This window comes from Alosa sapidissima, chromosome 3, assembly GCF_018492685.1.
Source record: "Alosa sapidissima isolate fAloSap1 chromosome 3, fAloSap1.pri, whole genome shotgun sequence".
Lineage (NCBI taxonomy): Eukaryota > Metazoa > Chordata > Actinopteri > Clupeiformes > Clupeidae > Alosa > Alosa sapidissima.
The window spans coordinates 19,437,842-19,458,660 of NC_055959.1; the positions used below are offsets into that span (position 1 = coordinate 19,437,842).

Sequence of the window (20,819 nt, forward strand, 5' to 3'; positions counted from 1 at the left end):
ACACACACACACACACACACACACACACACATTCCATCACAAGGCCTCTATTCATTTACTTTGATTACCATCTCAAGTATAAAAACACTGGATGGTTCCAACTGTGACTGGCTCAGCAGAGCAGTCAGCACGCTCCCCTGCCAAGAGAGAGAGAGAGAGAGAGAAGAGGGAGAACATTTTTCAGAGTCGAGTGAAATGCATAAGAGCATCACTCAACAAAAACGGGAGGGATTGTGGTCTGTTTTTGTTAGTCAGTAATTACCTAAAATGTTTGTTTTTTTGAGGGAGGGGTGGGGGGGGATGGACAGAAGGAGACAGGGGAGAGGCAGCTTACTCTCAGTTGACATCAGCGGATGAAGCGCATCAGTGTTTGATTAAATAGCCTGCAGCTGAGTGTGTGAAGCAGATGCCTAACGAGGACCATTTAGCTGGGATGAGACTCTCTCAGTCAGTTCACAGAGTTTGGGAGCACTGAGGGTATTTGGGATAGGAGAGGCAGACATTGAAAGTGATAAATCACTTCCTGTTGGCAGAAAAATACAGTAACAAAACCAGAAAATTAACTAGCTACAAAATGGGCACTCAATCATAGTGAACAATCATAGTGAAATTGTATGTACCTCATACAATGTACCTCAGATAGATAATCAAAACAGGAGTATGGAAACCAATACACGCACCATCGCAGACATAACAAAGACCATTCTAAACGCAACATTGATTGTGCATCATGATGATTTCATGATCTCCAGATTAAGATAGAAAAGGAGCTGTGGCTCATGTGTCCTCACTCATGTTCCCTCTGTCCTCTGTGGGGGATGATGCACCTCCTCCCCCCCCTCTCCTCCTCTCCTCTCCTCCTCTTTTCATCCTGACTCACTGGTGCACACTGCCTCTGTTCCCCCCCCCCAGGGCAAGATGAGACCCATGAAGCCCCCAGGGGAGGCTGACTTCCAGACTATCAAGCTGATCAGCAACGGGGCTTACGGGTGAGTGACTGACTGACTGACCGAGCGAAGGAGGTAGTGGCCTCTCCTCTCCACTCCTCCCTTCTCCTCTCCTCTCTTTGCCTTACCGCCTCCAGTGCCTAACCAAGCCCATCATTCCTGTGCTATTGGCTCCATAAATCCTAATAACGTCAAACCATGGCAGCCTCTCTTTACCATGCGCTTGATGACAGATGTGTTTTTGAGTGTGTGGTAGTACAATCCTCGGCCATACGTCAGATTTCACCTGATTAATCCACAATTGTAATCACCTCTTTAATCCCCTGTCCCCATTCAATAAACACCCGCTGGCCCCAGTGATTGAGCCGCTTTAATAGCTCGTTGCAAATGAGGCATGAGTAATGTCATCAGCGTGGTCCGACACAAGAGAAAATCATGGTCAGGAGATGAATGGGCTGAGAGTGGACATCCTCTCTGTGGCTCAGCAGCGCTCGCTGGCTGCTTCCACTGATATGGGTTCATCTCTCAAGGAGAACGCTGAGATGTGAACTTTTCATGTCCAAGTTATTAAAGGCCCGTTTGGGGTCAAACGGCACACATTTCGAAGCTGGATATTCTAGTGCAAGATATGAGGGCATGTCCTGTTAAATGCTCATTTGAACATAATAAAATACAGAAAAAGTGAAATATGTATGCCAAACAAATCAATGTAGCTACTATTTTAGTTCATACCTCTTTTGTTCAGAAATCTGTGAGGGAAACCTGTTTGTATACGTTCAAACACTATAAAGGCCCTTAATGAAAGTCTCACTAAATATAATGTCCTCTGATTATTATGTAAACGCTCTGCTTTTCCAGGGCTGTGTACCTGGTGCGCCATCTGGAGACCCGCCAGCGCTTCGCTATGAAGAAGATCAACAAGCAGAACCTGATTCTGCGCAACCAGATCCAGCAGGCCTTTGTGGAGCGCGACATCCTCACCTTCGCCGAGAACCCCTTCGTGGTGAGCATGTTCTGCTCCTTCGAGACGCGCCGCCACCTCTGCATGGTCATGGAGTATGTGGAAGGTGAGTCAGACTGCAGAGACACACAAGCGTGCACACACACACACACACACACACATACACACAAACAGCAGACCCGTAAAGAAGTTACTCGGATACCATTCTTATGCCACTGGACCCTAGGGAAACTGAAGTTGTGTGCTTGTGTTTGCAGGGGGTGACTGTGCCACACTGCTGAAGAACATCGGCGCACTGCCAGTAGAGATGGCGCGCATGTATTTTGCTGAGACTGTGCTTGCCCTAGAGTACATCCACAACTATGGCATCGTCCACCGAGACCTGAAGCCTGACAAGTAAGCATGCGCCATCTAGTGGTAGGCAGGTGAAAGGCTGTAACCCAACAGCAAGTACCCTTCTTATCACTGTAAATAGTGTAAATTAATAAAATATGTTAAAGCCATGGCCCAGATCCAGTCTACATAAATGGGTCAACTTCTTATCTTGCTCACAATGAGCATTATTTTGGAAACATTTTTATTACAAATGTATGCTTTTATTACTGATATGATATGATGCTCCACAGATCTGCATTTGCGAGATGAGGTGTATGAAAGTGTGCTCTTTCTCTCCTAGTCTGCTCATCACCTCCATGGGCCATATCAAGCTGACGGACTTTGGCTTGTCCAAGATTGGCCTGATGAGCCTGACCACTAACCTTTATGAGGGCCACATCGAGAAGGACACACGGGAGTTCTTGGACAAGCAGGTCTGTGTGTGTGTGTGTGTGTGTGTGTGTGTGTGTGTGGGGGGGGGGGGGGGGGGGGGGGGGGACCCTTGAGCATTGAAAACAGTGTTATTTTCCCCTGACTCTGGGATGATACAGTCTCAGTGCAAACAATAAAATGGTGCAGAGAAACAATACATAAAGAAGAAATGGTGCAGCAAAACACATTCTCATCCTGACGTACCCCTCTGACGATGTCATGATGCAACATCAAATAGACGGAGACTGACAACACATCCGTCAACACATCCGTCCGTCATACATTTCGTGCTGAGTCATACACCTGTGCTCATTAGAACTCACACCGTGACCTTTGCCGTCGTGTCTTTGATATTCCGACTCAATAGAATGACTCACAGACATGAATCACAACTGTGCGCTGGTGGTTTAATTTCTGTGCTTCAAGTGTGGAGTCAGCTCAACATGGCCAGCGCTGAGCGACTGTGTGTGTGTGTGTGTGTGTGTGTGTGCGGGGCTTTCATTATTCAAGACCGGCAGAGAAGAGCGGAGCAGAGGTCACGGTCAAGGGTGCCGGGCAATTACAATGTGAAGGATGACTAGCGGATCAATGGGGGGGATGAATAGTGTTGTACGGATGGAGAGGAAATGAACTGCATTCCAAAATGAATTGCTTTCCAGCACAATGGCTCACAATACCTGCCATGGCAAGCCAAGCTGGCATCTCCAAGCGAATCGTTCTGTAACGATGAAGCAGTGGTACATTTTGTACTTTTGATTTATTTTCCAATTCCTGCGGGTGAGCTGGTGCAAACCAGCCACAGTGATTTACTTGTATGAAGCCACTGGTCAGGAGGGTAATTCTCTGCCAGCATACAGTACATAGACCCTCGTTGCCCTGCTGTGTTTGTGTTGTAGAAGATCACCTGCTGACCGGTGAATGTCCCCCTTTTATCCCTCAGGTGTGCGGCACGCCGGAGTACATCGCTCCCGAGGTGATCCTGCGGCAGGGCTACGGTAAGCCGGTGGACTGGTGGGCCATGGGCATCATCCTGTACGAGTTCCTGGTCGGCTGCGTGCCATTCTTCGGGGACACACCTGAGGAGCTGTTTGGACAGGTCATCACAGGTGCGCCGCGTGTTTGTCTCTAATGAGACCTCTTCCCTGTTCATCTCTCCATACATAATCAATAGCTGTCTCTCTCTATCCCTGATGTTTTCTGTGAGATATCCCATGGCCTTTTTTCCAGTCTTTCCCTCTAATACCCTATCTCTCTCTCTCTCTCTATTTCTCTCTCTCTCTTTGTCTCTCTCTTTTTTTCTCTCTTGTCATATATCTCATTTCCCTCCTCCTGCCCCTCTATCCTTATACTGTAATATTGCTGTAAGCTCTGAACATATCCCCATATCTAACATGTATTTCACACTTGTGTGTGTATTTGTGTGTGTGTTTGCGTGTCCAGATGACATAATGTGGCCAGACGGGGATGATGCTCTCCCTGCTGATGCTCAGAACCTGATCTCTGCCCTGCTGCAGACCAATCCCATAGTCCGACTAGGAACAGGTTGGTTATTATTACCCACACCACCAAATACGCAGAGATATTGCGACACGTGTACATCTAGACAGCAAGCATTCACTCTTCAGTAATATACAGAGTGTGAATTGTGACAGCTATGTGAAATGTACATTAAGTTCAGCATAATTTTTACCTGTGTGTATATGCCTCTGTGCCTAATGTGTGTGTGTGTGTGTGTGTGTGTACAGGGGGAGCTTTTGAGGTGAAGCAGCACCCATTCTTCACTGAGCTGGACTGGAACAGTGTTCTGAGGCAGAAGGCCGAGTTTGTCCCACACCTGGAGTCTGAGGAGGACACCAGCTACTTTGATAGTGAGTGTTTTCAACTGTGTGTGTGTGTGTGTTTGTACCTGAGGCTGTGTGACTGTGGTTGCACGTGTAGAGAGCAGTGTCCAACTCCATCTTCGTCAGTGATGCTCTTGGTGCTTGGAGAGGAAGTGTCCAGGATATTAAAATGTTAAATATGGCTTTATGTGTGTGTGTGTGTGCGTGCGCTTGTGTATTAATCTTTACCCATCTTCTCTCCCCCTCCTCCCAGCTCGATCAGACCGTTACCATCACTTGCACTCATATGATGAGGACGACACGAACGATGACGAGCCGGTGGAGATACGCCGTTTCTCCTCCTGTTCGCCGCGCTTCAGCAAGGTGACTCACTTTATCTCACACATCCCCTCCCTCTCCTCCCCTCTGCTGTCTTAATCTCTCCGTCACTCTCAATCTCTCACTTCCGTCATTTCTCATTCTGAGTCTATCTCTTTCCGCTTGCGTTTGCTGCTATCTGCTATCTCACACTCTGCCTGTTTCATTTCACTAGTCACTACCATCCAAAAAGCAGTTTCAATTTACTTCTGGGTCTTTTTACTCCTCGGACATTGTAATCCATATTGTTTAAAAAAGTGGTGCTTGTTCTTCACTACCTGACACTTTCATATCACACAGTCACACAGCAGTCTTTTTAACTGCGTTTCTGAATCCATTTCATAATAAAAGAAGGAACTGTGGTATTTGTAGTGCACTGCCTGGCCTATAGTCATTGAAACTCATGGCACGCTACCTTTTTGCTGAACTACAGGTGTACAGCAGCATGGAGCACCTGTGCCAGCTGGAGCACAAGCCATCGGGCGTCACCAGGCGCGAACACAAGAGCCACAGGGAGGACAGGGTGACCAAGAGAGAGAGCCTGGGCAGCCTCACGCTCAGGGACAAGAGCTGGAGGACTGGCTCTCCTGAGATGTGAGTGGAGAGTCCAAACAGAATAGCATGTACAAAAGTGTACTCCTCTGTCCCTTTATGCCTGTTTCTGAGCCTGCAGTACATCCTGTAATATGAGAGAGGACATTCTTGGTCTTAGACACTATACAGTAATCTGATGTTATTTGTAATAAGACTCCACCTACTGAGTCATGGATACCTCTCACTCTCTCTCTGCTGTCATATTGCCACAAGCATTAAACATGAAATTGAGAAAAAAAAACCCTTGGTTTCCCTGTGCTACTAGAAGGGTTGTTGTCCCTGACTGACCCATGTGTTTTTAATTCCTCTCTGTCCTCCATTGTGTTCCTTCAGGAAGCGTCTGTCCTGCTCAGAGTCCTCGTTCACCGAGAGCGACTCCAGCCCTCCGTCCGGCGTGCGCAGGCGCTTCTCGGCGCTCATGGAAACGCACCGCTTCGCCTCACCGCTCGAGTCCGATGGCGAGATGCCGTCTCTTGCCAGCAGGCAGGCCGCCGTGAAGACCAGGGGCACATCTCTGGAGGGCGCCACCATGCCCGCCCTTTCCAGCCTGGCAGAGCTCACAGCCAGCCCGAAGGAGAGCAGCGCAGCACCAGCTGGAGGTTAGTGGCCATGCGGGTTTCAGGAAGGTGGGGTGATGTTTGACAAAGTAAAGTAAGGTAAGGTAAGGTGAAGTGAAGTGAGTGGGATTTAGCAGATGCTATTATTCAAAGCAACAGGGATTTACAGCGCCAGGTTGCAGTGCATGAAGTTTGTGCATGTGCACGTGCATGAGGTTTTTGATGGTTAATAATCTGGTCAGGGACTGAACACAGAGTGATTTTTATTTTGGTTCGTTCTGAGCAAAAAAAAAGTTCCTTCCTGTTCCAGTGTTCCAAGGCCACTCTAAATGGTAACCGGTTAGAATGTTATAGAAGAACGGTTAATAATGTTCCTTTAATAATGACATTGCCTTTACAAATTGATTTATGGCCAATGGCACAATACTATAGGCTTTTTTGCCCAACAACCCAAGCTTAAATCAAAGCACATTAGTTATCAAGGCTGATAACTGAAAACACTGTGTCTGAATTCAGGTGTTGGGTGAGATTTAAAAGTAGACAATTAGCCTCATTACTTATATTATATATTATATATTATATATTACTTTAAGCCCTGTAATAGCCTAACCTATGTGTGGTGCTATTTTTTTAGTGTTATTTCACACAATGTTTCAGTAATTTAGGCTGCATTAGACAGTTAGATAGTGATGGATATGAAAATCCTTTTTATCTACAAGTAGGACTATCTTATTATACAGGGGAGATGCTGATTTATAAAATCTGACTAAATTCATCCTATAAGGGGTCTGGGGAACACTGTGTGGGCAGGTGACTTTCCAAGTCTATGGACTTTTGAATAATATTCCAAGAAAGGTTAATCGGAACAATAAATACTGGTTATCTAAAATTGAAAATAGCATTTTCACTCCGTAACACTCGGTTACGTTCATCCAAAAATTGTGTTTGTTTCCGGTTTTCGTTTTTTCGTTATTTGAACCGTTTCTAATCCCTGAATCTGATACCCCCACCCCTCCACAGACAAGCTGCTCAGGCCAGCAGACCCTGCAGCAGGACCTGGACCTGCTGTAGCTGGAGCCGCTGCAGCCTCCCACCCTCCTGGTGCCTCCTCCAGGGACCTGACCCCAGGGGACCCCCTCGGGCCCCGCGCCACCAACGACCTGGTCCTGCGGCGCGTCCGTCAGCAGCAATTCTCCGCCGACGACGAGAAGAAAACCCCTCGTACGGGCACCAAGGTCATCAAGTCCGCCTCTGCCACGGCCCTCTCCGTCATCATCCCAACAGGTACCCAGCTCTGGCCACTAGGGGGATGGAATCAGCAAAGAGTGCTCTGTTCAGTCTTACAGTAATGGGATAAACTAGCTTTACCCTTTTTACTTTGTAGTGTACATTTTTACTTTTCTACTTTACTTTGAATGACCATAAAAATGTACATTCTTTTTCCTTTGCACTCATTCTACATTCTCCCTTTTTTCTTCTCTTTCCTCTCATCTGCCTCGTGTGCTCCCCCCCCCCTCTCTCCACCGGTCACCCCTGCCGCAGTGGAGCAGCATGGCACGTCTCCTCTGGCCAGCCCCATGTCTCCACGCTCCACCTCGTCCAACCCGTCCTCGCGTGACTCCTCGCCCAGCCGGGACTACTCCCCAGCGGTCAGTGTCCTCCGCTCGCCCATCACCATTCAGAGGGCCGGCAAGAAGTATGGCTTCACGCTCCGCGCCATCCGCGTCTATATGGGAGACAGTGACGTGTACAGTGTGCACCATATGGTCTGGGTGAGTGACTTGACATGAGAATACATACTTTTGGAATTGCTTTTAATGGCCATACTAGATGTCTAGTTTAATGCTCCCTGTGACCAATGAAATTAAGTGGTTATGTGACTGACGTTAGTTTTCTATAATCACAGCATGTTGAGGTGGGGGGTCCTGCTCAAGAGGCGGGTCTTTGTGCTGGTGACCTCATCACCCATGTCAATGGAGAATCTGTCCATGGGCTTGTGCACACAGAAGTAGTTGAACTTATTCTAAAGGTGAGTGGAGATTTAAATTAGATGGCATAGGGCATTACCATGATATACATATTTAAAATGCTATTTCACTCAGATCCAATAAGCGCCCAATTTATGGATACATTAAATCTTATTTTGTTCCATCCACAGAGTGGAAACAAAGTCACAGTGACCACTACTCCTTTTGAGAACACATCGATCAAAATTGGGCCAGCACGCAAGACCAGCTACAAGGGCAAAATGGCTCGACGAAACAAGAAGTCTGGAGCAAAGGAGGGACAGGAAAGGTAAACAGCCATTTTAATATTTAAGTATAACTTCCATCTGTCTATAAGCTAGATGTAGCTGCTCACAGCTAGCTGCTTACTTTGTACTTCTTTGTCTCATTCTCATCTCTCTCTTCCCCCACCTCTCTCTATCTCTCTATCTCTCTCTTTGTGCCTTGCAGCAAGAAGCGCAGCTCCCTGTTCCGGAAGATCACCAAGCAGTCCAACCTGCTGCACACCAGCCGAAGTCTGTCGTCCCTGAACCGCTCGCTGTCCTCTGGAGATAGCCTGCCTGGCTCGCCCACTCACGGCCTGTCTGCTCGCTCCCCCACGCAGACGTACCGCTCCCCGCCCGAGTCCGCCTACCTGGGTCAGTCTTTGCTTCATACTAGCCATGGCTATCCACACCCACATACAACTGGGGCCTAATATGCCTCCCAGGGTAGGCTGTAGAAGGGTTTCATGCATCTGTAATTTTATACTATATCTTATTAATATCGCAATAATATTAAAGATCAAACCAAACTTTTTGCAAGCAAACTAGTTACCTGGAGCTGCCACAAATCTTAGCATTACCAGATGTAACGTTAAACTATGCACAGAGCACAGATGTCAGTGGATTGCAATCTAGCAGACACTTGTGGTGACTAATTTGTACGAAAGATACGTGTGCCCAGTCTGATGTGTCCCCCGTCTCTCTCGTCCCCTCAGGCACGTCGTCCCAGAGCAGCTCGCCAGCGTCCAGCACGCCCAACTCCCCGGCCGCCTCCCAGCACATGCGGCCCAGCTCCCTGCACGGCCTCTCGCCCAAGCTGCATCGTCAGTACCGCTCGGCACGCTGCAAGTCCGCCGGCAACATTCCCCTGTCCCCGCTGGCCCACACGCCCTCGCCGACCACCTCCTCGCCGCCGCCGATCGCCGGCCACTCGGTGGGCAGCTCCAACACCACGCAGGCCTTCCCGGTCAAGCTGCACGCATCGCCCCCGGTGACCCGGCCGCGGCCCAAGAGCGCCGAGCCGCCCCGCTCGCCACTGCTCCAGCGCGTGCAGTCGGCCGAGAAGCTGGGCCAGCCGCCGTCGTCATCGTTCCCCTCCTCTTCGTCCTCCTCATCGTCCTCGCTCTCATCCTTCACGTCTCCGTCGGGCCAGGAGAGGAAGGTGGGCGGGTCGTGCGTGGTGCGGAAGCACGGCCTGGACGGTGCGCTGCACGGTGACTACCGGCGCGAGCCTTTCCACTGCGAGCCGGCGCTCCAGAGCCTGCAGGAGATCGAGGGGGAGAACGCGGCGGGCGAACGTGGCACCCCGGGGTCGCCCGACGACAGCCCTACGCCCACCCCTACCCCTACCTTTAGCCCCGGAGATGACCTGACGCTCAAGCCATCCCGGAGGCTGGGCAGACAGGAGTCGCCCCTCAGCAGGGACAGCTTCCTCACGGGGAGGGACAAGGCCACGTCGGAGGCCCTGAAACTTGACCCGCAGCCTGCCAGCAAGGCAGCATCCCTACAGACTGAACCGGTCAAGGCCAAAGAGGCCACCGCCGAGAAGCCCCAACCCAGCCAAGCCGCAGTGACCCCAGCAGTTGCATCACTTAAGGTCACCACTGCTGATCGAACCTCACTCTTGAGCGCTTCCAGCCCTGTAACCACCTCCTCCAGCTCTGGAGCCAAGGCCTCAGAAAAGGGCCCAGCAACACCTTTCACCCCAAGTCCGTTAGCCCAAGAGCAGGGTCAGCGGACCGGTCAGAGAGTAGTGATCACCGGCTCTCCAGCCCAGAGCCTTGACAAGGGAAAAGCCTCAGGGCAAAGTCAAGCAGACAAAGGCACTGCACCCAAATCAGCCGCCACAGAGGCGACCAAAGCAGGGAAAGGGCCAGAGGTGGGGAAGGATGGACCTGGGCTCAAGGAAGGGGCTGGAACCAGTGAGAAACTGTCAGAGGCTAAAGCCAAAGCTCAAGGACCTCCAGCCACAGACTCGGGCCCAACTGCAGCAAAGCCCAAGGAGGTGAAGGCCTCAGGCCCATTCGTCACTCAGCGAGGTGCCCGAGAAGAGAAGCGTTTCCTGGAGGTGGTGGAGGAGCACCCCACGTCCCCTTCCCCGACGGCTCTCTCTCCATCATCTAGCAAGTCACGAGCCGCTTCCCCTGGAGACAGGGCGAGCTTTGTCACCCAGCTGACCAGTGTAGCCAAAACCGTGCTGGGGCCTATGAAGCTGGGCTCCCAGGATGGGAGCAAGGCCAAAGACGGGAGCCAGAAGGGGGCTGAGGAGAAGCGGGGAGGCTCGTCAGGAAAGTCTGAGGCTTTGATTGGAAGTCGACGGGGGGCCACGGGAACATGGCCTGGGCCCGGCTCATCAAAGTCAGATAAAGCCAAGAGCTCCAAGAATCACTGATCATGTCAAGCCAATTACAAATGCCTTTTAGGAAATTTCACAATATCGCGCCAAGTCAGCTAAGCCTGCTTGATTACAAAAAACCCATATCAGGCATTTGTATCATAAACGAAACAAGGAAAATAGATCCAAGAAAGGTGCTTCAATAACTGTTGTCAAATGTGTGTGCATATGGTGTTATATGTATGTTCAACATCAAAAGTGTATATAGGATAAATATGTATGTTTTCTTAATGCATGTTTCATGTAAAAAAAGAATGAAAACAGACCTAATGCTAGTGAACATTGTGAGCACTCACCCACTCTTCACTGCTCTCCCACTGCCCATGGGAACTGCATATCTACAGTCAGGTTTTTGGAGCATAGCTCAGAAAATAACGTAGCATTGCCTGAGCTATAGCGATGATATCAGATGGATCGTAGATGTCCACTCTGACACCAAACTTCATCTGTTATAAGACACCGCAGCACATGAGCGTTAGTTATGGCACGATGCTAATACAGCTTGGCATTGGCATTAAGAAACACACAAAGACTCATTTGTGTACAATGAAGATTGTGGCTGTGTGATATACATGAATAGTTTCTGTAACTGTGATCATCGCTGAAAAATGAAATGAAAAATGACTCGAAAATTGCTGTATGGCTACTGTTTTAACAGAGCTTTTGCCTTGGTGGGTAAGATTGGTAATGGCAGACTTGCACAATGCTTGCTGGAGTTGCACATCAATGAGTTTGGAAGACGGATTTCTGGCTGATGGTCCTCAAGTCGAGTTTACATGGTGAACAAGGATGCGATGTCAGCAAAGCCCACTGATCTATAAAGAAGTGTTCTTTATAGATCACTGGCAAAGCCCTATTGTGGGACCCTGCCAGAAGAGACTGTGAGGGGTCACCATCAATGTTCATGGTGTCTTGGGCTTTCAGAGAGCTAGGGGAAGTGATGTCAAAAGTACATCCTGTGCATGCTTTCTAATGTGAAGTCAAAGTTTGTGTGTATTTCTCATCAAGCGCAATGTGCTCCAGATGATCAGAGTGGGCATGATACCTATCCATTCAATGCACTATCTGCACCTGCAATCTTGACAAATAGACTTCTTACTGATCTCTTCCTTGTTGTATGCAAAGACATCTTTGTTCTGTGGTGTTGTCTCATAGAATAAGATGCTGTGATGTTGTGAACAACGCATAGGCAGTCCTCATGGGGACTCGCAGTCAATTGTCAGATCTGTCATCTCTGAGTTTGTTCTAGATTCTTTTTCTTAATTCTTAACCACATCTATATTCTGCAACCAAGTTCAAGTTGTTAGCAACAAAGAAAATGATCCACATGAAGTTATACAGGGCCAAATCAGAGTAGGCTACTATCACATAGGTGTTTTTTGTGCCATTGTAGCGGTCTCATTCTTTTTTTCTTTTCAATTCAATTAGAGATGTTTGTGCGAGTACTTAATACAAAACGAATAAATGGATGGATTTCTGTGTGTGTGTGTGTGTGTGTGTTACAAATTTATGATGTAGTGATAGAACCTTCGGTCTGTGATCTGTCTGATGGATGACGTTTCCATCTGGGTGTCTGTTGCCTGTGTCTGTGTCTAGTTTTGTAGGCATAGATTCCTTTGCCTGAGGTACAGTACACTTATTGTGTTTGTTAGGGGCAGAAGCTGTTATAAAGAATGCACTTTATTTATGTATTTTATTTATTTTCTAAGCATTTTTTGTTGAAGTATATGCATTTATTTATTATTTATTGATTTATTGACTTGTTTTAAACAGAGTTGTGATAATACCACATGTTCATGGGAATATCACTGTCATTGTCACAATATTTAATGATTTTTAAGTTATTTGTTTGCCTGTGTGTGTGTGACAGCAGGGCTACAACGGCAGCGTAAAATAGTTTTTAATAGACTGGTCTAATTTTTTCGAATGTGCAGAGCGCTCTCACGTCTGGTGTAACTATTTCCATTGATTATAGTGGAGTATAGTGGAGTATGTTGTAGCATACGATAGGCCTACATGGATAGAACGCTTCAGTCGCGCGCCAGGTGTAGCCCCGCCGTGAGAGGGAGAGGAATGGTGCAGAAAGTTGCCGTGTGTGCTTCAAATACCTGTTACAATTTCCATTTTCTGTATTGTTTCTTTACTCAGGCAATGTTGTGAACCAATGCAAAAAAAAAAAACTGAAGTGCAGTACAAAATAAAGTAAAGTAAAGTAAAAACAAATGTGTATTTTCGTGTTTCTTCTAAACTTAACTGGTGGGTCGGGACGTTCTGAGTGGGTCGTGGAGCTTGTGGTTAAAAAAAAAATCAATTTATGCTATTAAATCATTGAAACATTGAAACTTTATTAACATACTTTATTCGTAGCCAATGTCAGTCATTACCATGGACATAGACAATGTTTAGGCCTATGCGACAGGTCAAGTTAGATATCATTTTAGTGGTAAACGCAAGTAGGCTGCGACCCTGAATATTTGAAGTAGCCAGGATGGATTCACTTTAATTAACAAACCGAGGACAAAATAGAACAGTGTGTTGTGTGCAGTGAATTGCTGGCACATGATATGCACATGAGAGCATGAAATCATTAAAACTAAAATGCCACATGGAAACAAGACACCCCTGTCAAAGTCAAACCTGTTGAGTAGCCTAGGTGTTGAAAGGTGTTGAGTAGATGTTGAAAGGTGACATCAGGAGTTGAAGACTTTAAGCCAGTGGTCCCCAAACTACGGCCGGATACGGCCCCCCAAAACATGTCCGCGGTATATAGCATCTGGCCCGCATGGGAGTACGACATCGTCAAACTATAACTTCCGTAATTTCCCCCATTCATTCTCTATGGCGAGTCTTAACAGTACACATGTAATACTCTTTTTGTCCACTGGTGGTTGTTTTGGCGCTGTTTTGCGTTTGCCATCGAAAACGGAATGAAACGTAGGCCTACCTGCAAACAATGCAAGAGGCTGACTGCATTAGTGCTCAAAGTATTCTAGAAGTGTATCAATTAATTTGTTAATAACTAACTAAGTCAAGTCATATTTCTGGGACTTTCTGGGATAATTATTTCTATTTTTTATTCACTCGTTCAAATGTTCATACAAATTCAAGTTCTCATCAGGTGAGTGAAAGTGGTCATTTCAGATGTTTTTGCCTGCACTTCATAAAACTCTCATAGAACTTCAAATTATTTGTAGGATATTGCTTGTTCACAACTTGAGCTGTGTATGCAAATACACAGAGTTCAGAGTTCACACATTTTGGATAAAATACACTTTTGGGACTGTTAAAGTCTTTTTATTAGTATTATTTCATTTGAGCCACATTTTACACTGATATGGCTTGATGGCAATATAAACACAGCTAATAATGGTATTAAATTGCAGTAGCCTATGATTAAATGTAATGGAATATTCAACTAAGGTAGACTGCTGTTGTGCACAGCACTAAGCTATTTATGTTTACTTATATACTCCGAATCTCTGGCCCTCTCTTAGAGCCAGGCATAGTGAGCTGGCCCTCGGAAGAAAAAGTTTGGGGACCACTTTAAGATTTCGCTCTAGAATCTTTGACTTTAAGACACAAAAAAGAGAAAGAAAGAAAGTCCAACCAATCACAGTTCTGATACTAGGTTACTGCTACAGCCGGGTTGCTAAGTAGCTACTGGATAAACAGGAAGTATCTCTCCAACTGTTTGTTTGATTGATAATGTAATGAGAGGCCACGGATGTTTACAAAGGTAACGTTAAAGAAAGACGGTAAAAATGAGCTGTGTTGTGCAAAGGTATGTGTATTTTATGTCAATGAAAAAGTACTTTATGTTCGCTAACGTGAATTTGGTTAGGTTTGATATGTGTTATGTTAGTTACTTACCTAACGTTAGGGGTTAACGTTACACAGTATACCTGTACTGTTTTTGACGTGAACATAGCGTACATACATGCCAGCTAGCGAGCCGCTGGTGTTGTACGTGTGTTGAAGGCGAGATCTGCTTCTGCTTAAGGTGCTTGTTTTGTTGACTGTCCTCTTTCAAGGGTGGCTTTTCCAGAAAAGCTAGTGAGTTAGCCTAGCTATGCTAAGTTAAGAAAATAATAGGTCATGGGAACAGCAACACAAAGCTGTCTTTATACAGTTAGCTAGCTAGCTAACGTTAGCTCAGTGGTCAATCTAAAGTAACGCAGTCTGTTTATAGAAAGTGTCCCATTGCATGATTTATGAATCAACTAGAAGCTAGACGTTAACCTGCAATCAACCAGAATTCCATTTCCCTTCCTGCTGCCCTGTTAGATGTCCACTGCAATTATTAAAAGCTATGCCGTTACTATAGTGTGTAATATTGGTCAACAGAAATCATAGTCTGGGTGCTAATCAGTTGCGTAAGTAATCAAGTAAATAATCGAATGTCAAGCAATAATACAGTGCTGAGAATATACTACACATGGTAGGTATTCAGGTTCCCCCCCCCCCCCCTTTTTGACATGTATGGCATTTCTGGAATTCCTGTCACAAGGAAATCACATGTCCCAGTGACACAGTAGAACATTTAGGCCTCCCTTTTCAAGTTTATTGGCATACGGTCAAAGATTTATCTTTGGGAAAGTGTCAGTGTGTGTATATGTATGTTTGTCTGTGAGTAAGAGAGAGAGAGAGAGAGATAACCTAGAGCTAGAGGAAGAGGTATGTGTGTGTGTGTGTGTGTGTGTGTGTGTGCGCGCGCGTGTGTGTGTGTGTGTGTCTGAAGGAGAGAAAGAAGTATATAAAGAGAATGAGCCCAGCCCGTCCATCCCCAACAGTAACTTTGTTTGTGTGCAGTGCAATGTGGGAGCATTGAAGCTGCTATGGCTGTGAGGTGGCGAGGGATATAGCCATGAACCCTGTGAGGCCTGGTGACTCTCCTGCCCAGAGTCATGCCTCTCTTCTCTCCTCTCCCGGCTCCATGGGCTCAGCGGGGGCCAGGGACGACTCGGGGGAGCCAGAGGACCGGGTCAAGATCAAGAGCAAACTTGTGTCTGCCTGGAATAGTGTCAAATATGGTACGCCTTTATGTACTGTACGTTTTTGTAAACAAAGCCTTCTATTAAATCTATTATACAACTTAATTGCTCTCATTCTGTACTAATAGGCCTATGTGTCTCTTATGAAATGATATGTCATGTTTATCTGTAGGCTGGACTTTTAAGTCAAAATCCCGCTTCAATAAGAGGTCGCCTGTGGTCCTTCTGGGACAGCCTTACTTGCTGAGCTACTCTGGTAAGAGAGATATTGGCTACTGCAAGCCTATGAATGTTCCTCTCTCTTTTCTATTTGTGGAGAAGAACTTTGTTTGCTCGAGGGATCAAAATAGTTTGTTTTTAGTGTTCAGACCTGCCTGGTGTTTTCTTTTTGTCTGTTGTAGTCTGTAAGCAAAATTGGCCGCTCCACCCTACCAAGACCATAATTATAGCCTCATTACCACCATGCTACCTGTAATACCTGCATGACGTGTAATCCATCACATCAGTTAAGACACCTTCCACTGTAATACATAGCCTGCCAGTCATTCCTAATAACCTTATCGGTCTCTCTTTTTCCTTCTATGAACTATTCAGGAAACAGGGAGGCATTCCGCCGAGCCTTTTCCTCTCTGTTTTGGCTGACCTATCGTAAAAGCTTCCCTCAGCTGGCTGGCTCCACACTGACCAGTGACTGTGGCTGGGGCTGCATGCTGCGCAGTGGACAGATGCTACTGGCCCAGGGGCTCGTCCTTCACCTGCTCCCACAAGGTGAGCATACTTGAATGGTCTCACTGTATGATAGTGGTAAGGGTTATTATGTCCAGTATGAAATTCACTGTATTTCCTTGTAAGTTTTGAGGTCTTTCATCTTCTTTTATTTGTTTGTTTTCTATCTGCAACATTGACATTCCATGTTTGCCTCCTCACCTGGATGTAAATATTATTTATTTTACCATTCTGTCATAGCATGTGTTAAATCTACTAAATAATACCATATCCCACATGTGATTTCATTCTTTAGGATGGACTTGGTCTGCCTCACATCATACTACTAAAGATGACCTGGAGGTCTTGCCGTCCCAGCCTTTCTCTAGCACAAGCGTGGCCGCAGTAGAAGCCCCCAGAGTCCGGCGGAAAAGTCTGGGCTGCAGTCTGCTGGAGGGGGGCGGCAGTGGGAGCGAGGCGACCCACAGGCTTGTGGTGTCCTGGTTCGTTGACCAGCCAGAGCAGCCTTTTGGCCTGCACCAGCTGGTGGAGATGGGCAAGAGCTTGGGGAAGCAGGCCGGGGACTGGTACGGTCCTGCCACTGCCGCCCACATCATTCGGTGAGCTGTGGCTAAAGACAGAGAGTACGCCAGGAAGCTTTCACTTTCTTTGCTTGCTGCATGTAGCTTATTTGGCATGAACAGGATATTCAATATTTGTTAAGTCTGCTGTGAACCAGTCTTAATGAATGGGGTGCTAAATCACTTTAATCTGAATGAAAGCATTCTTTGCTCAAGACACACCTTGTTTTATTTGCCCCGTTCTATTGGCCTGGTGGTTTACGAAGAATGGTATTGCATAGTGCATCAGTTAGTGACATTTGTTTAGTGTTTATTGTTTCTTTGTTTATTTCTGTTCGCCGGTCATTTTGTCTGTTAATCTGTTGTGTGTCTTGGCCTCTGTTAGGAAGGCAGTAGCAGCATCTGATTTATCTGATCTGGTGGTGTATGTGGCCCAGGACTGCACTGGTGAGTGTCTTCTACATGATGGAATCTGAGCCAGTTATTGTGTCATGCAATTCAACTACCATGGACCAGGTGTAGTCATGTATCATATGTTTAGAGGGATGTGGGACTAATTCTGTCCTGCAACACCTATATTGTCACAATGAAATATGCGTCTTCATTGTATTTTTTTTATATCTCCAGATGCATGTATTCAAAAAGTTTGTCTATTCCGTTGATTAATTATGAACTTGGTGAACGCTAGACTCTTAGTCAGAAACATGATGTGTCCGGGTGGACTAACTAGCTAACTTAGATATTTCCACCCTTTGGGGTTGTTGACATTACCGTTTTTGTTACATCCACACATCTAGCTGGAATTCTGATGTTGATGCCTCTGTTGTGGTTCTCTGTATGAGCTTTGTGTTCTGTGTGTGATTCGTCTGACTGTATGTGACTGAGCTCAGTGTGCCGCGCTCTTGCCCCCCCTGTGCTGCAGTGTTCAAAGGGGACATTGTGCGACTGTGCGAGCGGCCCCAGCCGGAAGGCCCCAGGGGCCGTGGGGGCCCGTGGAGGTCCCTCATCCTCATGGTGCCTGTTCGGCTCGGGGGCGACGCCCTCAACCCAGCCTACACAGAGTCTGTCAAAGTAAGTCATCATCAGATGGTCACAGATGCATGCCGGACACCCACTGTATATGCATACATAGCACACAGCTAAGGAATGTGACAGTGGAATACATTGGAAACAGATCAGACACTGATACAGATACACATGAATCAAAAAATTATATGAATTTGTCCTCATCTCGTTTTTTTTCAACAGAGACTTCTCAGGTTAGAGTGTTGCATTGGAATCATCGGTGGCAGGCCCAAACACTCACTCTATTTTGTTGGCTTCCAAGGTAAGAATTACCTCTCAACATTCCAGTTGAATCCACTGTGTCATATTCAGGGAACATTAAAGGATCCCTGAGCTGACAACGGTTAAACAAGAATGTGTTCTAAATCAAGAGTCCAAGTAAGCATTAGTTCACTTGATGAACAGTATATCTTTCTTGAAAATGTTGTTTGTTTAATTTAATAAGAGAACAAGTTAGGAATCTGATGTGAGGGATTCATGTCATATTCCATGTATGTTTCTGTCTTCAATTTTCCACTCACTCAGATGAGCAGCTGGTGTACTTAGACCCTCACTACAGCCAGTCCACAGTGGACATCAGCCAAGAAGACTTCCCGTTAGAGGTATAGAGAGGTTCTTTAGTAACCAATTAAAAGGTCCGGACCATTAGACACCGTAATCCCCTGTCAGAAAATGAAAATGGTGGTAAAAAATCTCATGTAACTTTGGATATCTATTGTTTATCTGTGTTCTGTCTCCTCTTAGTCGTTTCACTGTAAGGCGGCTCGGAAGATGGCCTTCAGCCGCATGGACCCCAGCTGTGCTGTAGGCTTCTATGCCAGAGGCCAGCAGGACTTCGAGACACTGTGTGTGCTGGTCAGTGCGGTATGTAGACGACAGGACCTGGTGTTTCAGTTGTTCCATTTGCATCTGTTCTGACTACCCCATGGTGCACAAATGGTTAAAACACTGGACACAAGATGTAACACTTTCCACGTAGCTGTTGACATCGTCCACAGATTAATTGAAAGTCGGCTAGTGGCATGTGGACCATTGCCTATAGTTCAGGTGACAGGGCATGGCAACAAACCTGGTGTTCAGTTTTGCATATGACCTAATGATAACATATACATGTGTGAATTCACCATTTTTCAGTTTCTAAACAAATAATGGACTTTAAGCAGCATGCTTAAAGAACCAAACAGCAATTCACTATGTGTTCTTGACCCCTACCTAGGCACTAAACGCAGAGAAAGACAAATACCCGATGTTCACCTTTGTGGAAGGCCAACGGGTGGAAGAGGGGGACGATGGACAGAGTGAAAAGTCTTTTTTCTCTGATGTCTGTATCTTCAGCCAACGCAAGTCAAGCAGCACGAGCCAGTCAAGTAGCACCGATGAGTTTGTGTTATTATGAGGACACACTGTATGTACCAGAGTCAACTCTTTAAGGACACAGGACTGATAAAAAGCTGTGTTTGACACCAGCCCTCAGCCAGTCTGAACATGAGTGAAGGTAAATAAATAGGTGTTCTGGGAAAGCTCTCTATACTAAAAGGGCTCATGTAGCCTCTGTGAGCAGACGATGTTTACATGGCCATAGTGTCCTGTTCGATAAGCTTGGCGTATGATGCACCTCTCTGAATGTAAAACAAAAACATTGTTTTGCACTGAAACTAACTACTGTGTCTATACACTGACATGATCCTCACAGATGATCTCTGGGATCTGCTTCCGTTATTTCCGTTCACCTTGTCAATGTTGAGAGAAATGTCACACTGTTTTGTTGACACAAAATGTTCATTTTGAAGTTCAAGTATGCTTTATTTGTATTTATTAGTTCAGCATTAATGTTGGACCCATGGTAGATGAAAAAACTACTGACTAGTTGGACAGAAAATATCTGTTGCCAGAGCTGAACTTTATAGTAGCCCCATGTGCTCATGTGTCTTCGTCAGCCTCTGTCAACACTGAGTGTGGTCAGAGGCCTGAGCCTGTTAAGCTGTGGTGTTTGTTAAGGTCCTAAGCAGCTCGGTCCATATGGCCATGTGTCTGTCCGTCCTCAGCAGCAGCTACTGTCTGTCTCAGGGTCTCCTATTTTTATTACCTCACATCAAAAATGTGGGCTTCTGTTATCTTAATTCATGGGGGTTTATACACACTTTATTGTACAGTATTTGTCATTGTCCCAAACACAAAGTGACTGGGAACATGAGTGAAGGATACTCTAGAAGCTACTCTTACATTGGTGTGTGTGTGTGTGTGTGTGTGTGTGTGTGTGTGTGTGTGTGTGTGTGTGTGTGTGTGTGTGTGTGTGTGTGTGTTGTGATTTAGGTTTTGGTTGGTTATTGATGGAAATATGTATGCACAATTTGGATCATTCTATTGATATTACATTAATTGTCTTCTTACATTGAATCAGATATCTGATATCTTACACTGAATCTGTTATATGAAGAGATCAAATAAAAATGTCTGACATGCTTTATTTCAATGCAGATGATACTAGTACTGTCCTGACGTGTTGATGTGTCTTGAGTCATGTTGGTAACACTGTTAATGGTCTGACTCGTCTTGATCATGGATAATTAGCCTTTCACTAGACCTGGTGCCGGTAATTGAGGCAGGATTGAAACAGGAGGGCTTTAGCAAGACTAAGCAGGCAACGAGTGACTCTCTCAGGTCATGTGACAGGATGTGCTTTTTGTAAATGGGTTAAATCTGGACTCCATTCCAAAGCCCATGTGAGAGGCACATGGAGCTAGTGTAA

The 20,819-nt window shown here is 46.2% G+C and overlaps 2 protein-coding genes across 5 annotated transcripts in view; both read left to right on the plus strand.

The window, feature by feature from the left end:
* Window positions 1–12,913, plus strand: part of LOC121704584 (microtubule-associated serine/threonine-protein kinase 1-like) — a 40,972-nt gene extending 28,059 nt beyond the window's left edge. For both annotated transcript variants that reach the window (XM_042084914.1, XM_042084915.1), the window contains exons 12-27: window positions 913–989; window positions 1,806–2,014; window positions 2,166–2,304; window positions 2,585–2,717; window positions 3,656–3,821; window positions 4,156–4,257; window positions 4,461–4,583; window positions 4,810–4,919; window positions 5,347–5,507; window positions 5,841–6,106; window positions 7,085–7,348; window positions 7,607–7,836; window positions 7,971–8,093; window positions 8,223–8,359; window positions 8,521–8,708; window positions 9,050–12,913. In XM_042084914.1, the coding sequence (XP_041940848.1) occupies window positions 913–989; window positions 1,806–2,014; window positions 2,166–2,304; window positions 2,585–2,717; window positions 3,656–3,821; window positions 4,156–4,257; window positions 4,461–4,583; window positions 4,810–4,919; window positions 5,347–5,507; window positions 5,841–6,106; window positions 7,085–7,348; window positions 7,607–7,836; window positions 7,971–8,093; window positions 8,223–8,359; window positions 8,521–8,708; window positions 9,050–10,725 (4,104 nt within the window). In that variant the 3' untranslated portion in view covers window positions 10,726–12,913. The remainder of the gene's footprint in view (window positions 1–912; window positions 990–1,805; window positions 2,015–2,165; window positions 2,305–2,584; window positions 2,718–3,655; window positions 3,822–4,155; window positions 4,258–4,460; window positions 4,584–4,809; window positions 4,920–5,346; window positions 5,508–5,840; window positions 6,107–7,084; window positions 7,349–7,606; window positions 7,837–7,970; window positions 8,094–8,222; window positions 8,360–8,520; window positions 8,709–9,049) is intronic.
* Window positions 12,914–14,328: 1,415 nt separating this feature from the next.
* Window positions 14,329–20,557, plus strand: LOC121704588 (cysteine protease ATG4D-like). Of its 3 annotated transcripts, none has more exons than XM_042084928.1 (11): window positions 14,329–14,464; window positions 15,538–15,758; window positions 15,892–15,975; window positions 16,314–16,487; window positions 16,741–17,044; window positions 17,391–17,452; window positions 17,928–18,076; window positions 18,254–18,332; window positions 18,596–18,672; window positions 18,815–18,934; window positions 19,287–20,557. In XM_042084928.1, the coding sequence occupies exons 2-11, from the start codon at window positions 15,593–15,595 to the stop codon at window positions 19,464–19,466; spliced, it is 1,395 nt and encodes a 464-aa protein (XP_041940862.1). In that variant the 5' UTR covers window positions 14,329–14,464; window positions 15,538–15,592; the 3' UTR covers window positions 19,467–20,557. The 3 variants fall into 3 exon arrangements, with proteins under 3 accessions (XP_041940862.1, XP_041940860.1, XP_041940863.1); XM_042084926.1 differs by having other exon boundaries at window positions 14,379–14,509; XM_042084929.1 differs by having other exon boundaries at window positions 14,392–14,509; window positions 15,543–15,758.
* The last annotated feature ends 262 nt before the right edge of the window (window positions 20,558–20,819 follow it).

Bases quoted from the DNA above. Each gene is read 5' to 3' on its own strand.
- LOC121704588 (XM_042084928.1), top strand. From the start codon at position 15,593: ATGAACCCTGTGAGGCCTGGTGACTCTCCTGCCCAGAGTCATGCCTCT. The intron at 15,976-16,313 runs GTAAGAGAGATA...TGAACTATTCAG, and splicing joins TTACTTGCTGAGCTACTCTG to GAAACAGGGAGGCATTCCGC. The intron at 17,045-17,390 runs GTGAGCTGTGGC...GGCCTCTGTTAG, and splicing joins ACTGCCGCCCACATCATTCG to GAAGGCAGTAGCAGCATCTG.